At 44.0% G+C, this 5,467-nt stretch overlaps 1 protein-coding gene across 1 annotated transcript in view; it reads left to right on the forward strand.

Annotated features, from left to right (window-relative positions):
- The window catches only part of LOC109296665 (cystatin-like), a 5,560-nt gene extending 476 nt beyond the window's left edge, over positions 1 to 5,084 (forward strand). Inside the window, exons 2-3 of the mRNA XM_019516155.1 lie at positions 2,767 to 2,880; positions 4,633 to 5,084. Of these exons, the coding sequence (XP_019371700.1) occupies positions 2,767 to 2,880; positions 4,633 to 4,710 (192 nt within the window). The 3' untranslated portion in view covers positions 4,711 to 5,084. The remainder of the gene's footprint in view (positions 1 to 2,766; positions 2,881 to 4,632) is intronic.
- Positions 5,085 to 5,467: the final 383 nt, after the last annotated feature.

Raw genomic sequence — 5,467 nt, forward strand, 5'->3', positions numbered from 1 at the left:
CCCCCTCCCCGCCGCGACCCCCGAGACGCGCCTGGCAGCCCCCCAGCCCCAAGCGGGACCCCGCCCCGCGGCCCCGCCTGCTGCTCAGAGGGAGCCGATTCTCCCCGCAGCCCGTGGCCGTGGGGACTCACCGCTCCGCGCCGGGGGAGGGAAGAGGGGCCTGCGCCTGCCCCGGGCTAGGGCTCGGGACCCTGCAGAGCTCCTCGCCCCACCGCGGGATCGCGGCCCCCGGCCCGCGCCGGCTCCAGCTGGGACCGGGGCGCTGCCTGTTGTCAGTCTGGTTGCAATGGGAAACGATTGTGACGTAACAATAGCGGTGGTGGGAGCAGTGCAAGTCATTTCAACCCTAGCAGGAATAATAAATACTATTAATAATAAATACATGATTAGCAGTAGGATTAGTTATCAATAATTATAATAGTAGTAGGAATGGTAATGATAATCAGGGATCCCAGTTTTCTCTGATATAAAAAAATCTGCAATTTTCAGGTTTAAAAAAAGTAACCCCAAATCCACATTTTCCCATGATCAAAATCAAACACCACTATATATCTAGGTATCTCGGTACTAATATATATTAGAGAGAGAGAGAGAGAGAGAATAGATATCTCTAGATATGGGGGGGGGGGGGGTGTGTACGAGAGCAGTAGCTATGGGTTAGTGGTGTTTCATTTTAATCATGGAAAAATGTGGATTTTGGGTTACTTGGTTTAACCCCAAAATTGGGGATTTTTTTGATCACAGAAAACCAGGATCCCTGGTGATGATAATTGTAACAAAAATAGTAGTAATAATGATAACAGTAATAGTGGTAAGAATAGTAGTGATAATCATTGTAATAAATAGAGCCATAGTAATAAGTAATAGTGGTAAATGTAATGCTACTAAGGAATAATGTCAACAATAACATTATTATTGCTGTTGTCCTTTTAGATTTCTGTCCCAGTCTATCTCAAAAGGCTCAGAGCAGCTTATAGGACATGGCCAACAGCAGCAGTGGATACCCCAAGGCTACAAAACTCCACCCCACCCTTGTCACCCTTAAGAGCAAGCCCACTGGGCAAATTTCTGCCCCCGCTTTCCATTCACATTTAAGTGTATGGGCTCTGTGCTGTCACCTGAACAGTTTCTGCCCTCTCTTGTGTTTAATACTTGCTTGCTGCATCTTGTTATAAATGGCCTCTGGAATTTGCAGCTGTGAAATGGAGGGACCCAGGTCTCCAAAATGCCAGCCCAGAGTACTCCTGTTTTTTTTCCCCTTTCCTCCCTTCCCCCTCTCCTGCCTGCCACCCACCTCTCCTTACCGAAGAATTTGCAGCATACTTGGCCTGTGTGCTATGCTGGCTTCAGTTGGTGCTCAAGCTGCCTTTCACGAGGGTGTTCTGCCTTGTGCATTTTTATTAATCCTCATCTCATTGATTGCTTTTCCTCTAACCCATTTTTTTCCTCCCTGCACATATTTGTCTCAAAACGTAAAGGCAATTAGCTGATCAAACCTGGCACCCTGGCAGAGAATCGATGCTTTAAATGGAAGGAAGGATGCAGGACTTTGAAACTCAAGTTGGCCAGGCCTGCGGAGGAGCTTGGTTGTTACATAATATGGAATGGGCAGTGCCCAAAGATGGGGTTCGGGGAGAGGCTGTACTGTGCTAGTCTGTATAGAGAGGCAGTACTCCCAGTCAGAGAAAGCAAGACATGGGAAGACAGGGTGGAAGGCATGCAACATACTCGTAAAGTGACTGGAGACATGGCAGGCACGTGGCTTAAGTCTGGTGCTGTCCTAGGATACAGGGGTGCTGTGACAGAGCGGTTAAGGTGCCTTGATATGGCTCCAGAGGTGGGAGCTTGCACCCAGCTGCAAGTGAGTACCTAGTCACTCTTGCAGTCACTTGGGCTGGACAGTGGCTGAATATGATGCTGCCACATCACTTGCCGCTGCATTTCATTTCAACCATGTTAAACCAGTAGGCTGCCTGGCTTAGGGAGATACTTCATCATGATGCTCCCTCTCCGTCAATGTACAGCTTCTGAGATGCTCTTCTGCTTTCATTCCCCTTCACTAGCACGCAAAGTAATCTCTCCTCAACTGCCCTTTACCCATAGTTTTTCCTTAATTTTTATTGGCTATTTTTGACTATTCACAGTTGCCCTTTCACATGGCTCACCTAAGCAGTTTTCTCCTCTCACATCTGGTAGCGCTTGTGACCCCAGTTTATCAAAGCACTGAACATTTATTTCATTGCGGTCCCCTCCCCAGCATTGATACATGACTTTGTGGGGAGGTAGAGGGTCAGGAATCCTGCAATATCAAGTTTTACAGCCTCCGAACTGGGAGTAGTGACTATATAAAACTGAGCTTTCAGGTTAAAAATAAAAATTTCTATAGCTTCCAGCCCTTTATAGTTATGCAGAGAAGTTTGAGAAGATGACCTCAGCAGGCTAACAAAATGCCACTAAATTCAATCTTTCTTTCTTTTCTGAAATTCATGGTTTTGGAAGGCCCAACTCATGGTTTTTTAATAGTGATAATTTCAGTTGCTGAATTGATGGCTGCCCTATATAAATAGTTTGCTTATTTCTTTCCTAACTAGGGCATGGCTTCACTGACTGGTTCAGAAAGATGTGCCATGCCAGATATGGACAATCACTTTGACCTCAGTGTCATCACAAGGTCACAAGCTATCTCACAGCAAATAAACCTTCTGTAATGCTTTCTGTACTATCTTCCACTGCTGAGAACAAGCCCTTTTCCCCCTCATTTTACAGATCGTGGCTGGAGTCAAGTATATCCTAGAAGTTGAGCTTGGCCGGACCACCTGCACAAAGTCAGCAACTGATCTTCAGAGCTGTGCATTCCATAAAGAACCAGAGATGGCAAAGGTATGTTTATAAAAAAGATTGGGAGCTGCCCAGGTCTTTATGAAGCTGTACACTAAAAATACTGTCTGGGACATTGTTCACATCTTGTATAATAGAATTAACCCCATGTTGGAATAAAACCCCTGTGTAGATTTCTGCATTTTTCTGCTGCTTATTAGCATTTGCTTTTGGAAATTAGTTGCTTACTAGCATCCAAATAGTAAATCATAATTGTATGTGTGAGTTTTTGCTCCAGCTAGCTGTTGGAATTAATGAGTAAAAATACAAAGTGCAGAAAACATGCAGATTTTTTTTTGATGGGATTCTGCATGGGTTTATTTTTTACTTGGCTCTTGCAGCTTTGTTGCGTCTTGTTAGAATCTACAGTAGTCTGTCTGATGTGATTTATTTACTTATTATTTTTATTTATTTTTATAAATGTTGGACACTGGTGGTGGTGGTGTTTATTATCATCAGTATGCCACACATGGGAATAAAAGGCCCTATTCTAATAGGCCTGTCTCTATTGGGCAGGACACACCAAGGGTGGGGGAAGAAGGAAGTGCTATTCTCTGTCATTGTATGATGGAGAACTGAGGAACAGACAGCCCACACCCACTGATTTCAGTGGGAATTGAGTGCTTAAATAGGTCTTTGGAGATCAGGACTTCATGCTAAGTGACTTGCCTGAGGGCATACAGGGGGTCTGTGGCGGAGCCAAAATCTTAACATCAGATGCTCTGGGTCTCTGTTCTGTACCCAGACCCCAAAGTCCTTTTCTGGTCAGTTCAGTTTGTTCAATGGCACTTTTAATAAATTTGATCAATAAACCATTGCCATTGACCATTTCGTAAAGAAGGAGTGGAGAATTGACAGCGGAGAGCAGGTGTTTTCACAGAAGCCCCAGTTCCTAGCACAGGCACAATCAAATTCAGTGGGGAGCTTTGCCTGATTCTAGATTGATTTCTGAATGGCTCAGCTGGCTTTTGGAACTCAACCACCAAGCACATGCGCCCCTAGTTGAATTGGAATCCAGCTTCCTTTTAATAGGACAACACCCTCAGTTTTAATAGCTTGCTTTATGCTGAAGGGGCTGGAATATCAGATGGGCCTGGGTGCACACCTGTATTTGTGAATGCTCAAAGTAGCTATAACTCTATATGCAAATGACTACTGTATTTCCCTGAATCCAAGATGTCTGCAAATTGAAGATGACCTCCCAATAATTATGGTCTATACACAGAAAATTTTTTAAATGTGTTATAATTTTCCATATATAGAATCTTCTTATTAGGGGATTGTCTTTTAAATTTGTCCCTCCCACTAGTGGTGGGGAAAGCACAGGTTGGGAGGCAGGTGACCTGATTTTCCTGGTCCCTGCTGCTACCCTGTGCCTGCCCCTCTGCTGCGTATTTTGGCCCTCTCTTTCGCCCAACTATCCCAGTACCTTCTCCATCCCATTTTCGTAAACTCATGTTTCTCCCTCCCTTCTAACCAGGGAAAAGCTGGGGGTGCAATGCCTGTCTTTGAATATGATGGTAATAGTTGGCAGCTAAGTCCTGTGGAAGTCTATATTAACAAAAGAAAAATGTTATCCCACAATATTTTTCTTGCAAACTGGAAATGCTCTGAAGAGCCATATTCTTCACTTCTGTAATATTTGCTGGTGATAAACAGAAAGTGATAGACAGTGCATGTAGTTTTAAAACATTCAGTGATTCTGACTCTCTATTTTAAACTGACTGCTTTTATTTTCTCTTTTTCTCTACTCAGCGCGTCACTTGCAACTTCGAAGTGTTATCTGTTCCTTGGCTAAACCAAATTACCTTACTGAAAAATAACTGCCAATAAGCATCAGCTTGTTCCAGGAGACATCAGCAACTGGTTGTTGGTTTGGGGTGTTGTTTCTTTTTTTTTTTTCTTCTTCAGCAAAAGAGCAATAATATGAATTCCCTCTTGTGATGGACTTGCATACATTACTATAAACTCAGATACTTATAAAAGTATGCTTGTACTATGCAAGTAAAAATATATAGCTTTCCTTTTGAAGCACAATATAGTCTGAATGTAATTTTTCCCTGTAATTACATTTTTGGAACAGCTATTTTCATGCTTCTTTTCCCTGCCAAATAAAACAGTAGTCTTAATCCACAGCAGCAGAGATTTTTCATGTTTGTCCTTGTTTAATGGTGACTGCTCTAAGAATTAAAAATTGTAATTCCTCAGTGATGCAGTGGGAAGTCACTTTGTGTGTGTGTGTGTGTGTGTGTGTGCGCGCACACGCTATAAACTTATGGAAAAATATATTGTTAACAGAACGGAGGATCTGCTGGCATAGCCTGGACTAGGGGTGGACAATTATTTTGGCTGGAGGGCCACTTAATGAGTTTGTCTTCTTGTGGACCACATCTCTCCTCTCTTCTCACTCCCTCCCCCAACTATCCCCGCAGGTACAGCATACCCCAATCCACAACCTTCTGTCCCCATCCACTTCTTACACCAGCTCAGGTGCCAGGTGGGCACAGGCATCAGCTGTGGACACTCCCAGCTGTGGATGCTGCTGGCAAGTGGGGATTAGGGTGACTGCTCAGGACCACGGCTGATGCGC

The sequence above is a fragment of the Gavialis gangeticus genome, unplaced genomic scaffold (assembly GCF_001723915.1).
Source record: "Gavialis gangeticus isolate Ggan-Ray unplaced genomic scaffold, GavGan_comp1, whole genome shotgun sequence".
Taxonomy (NCBI): Eukaryota; Metazoa; Chordata; order Crocodylia; family Gavialidae; genus Gavialis; species Gavialis gangeticus.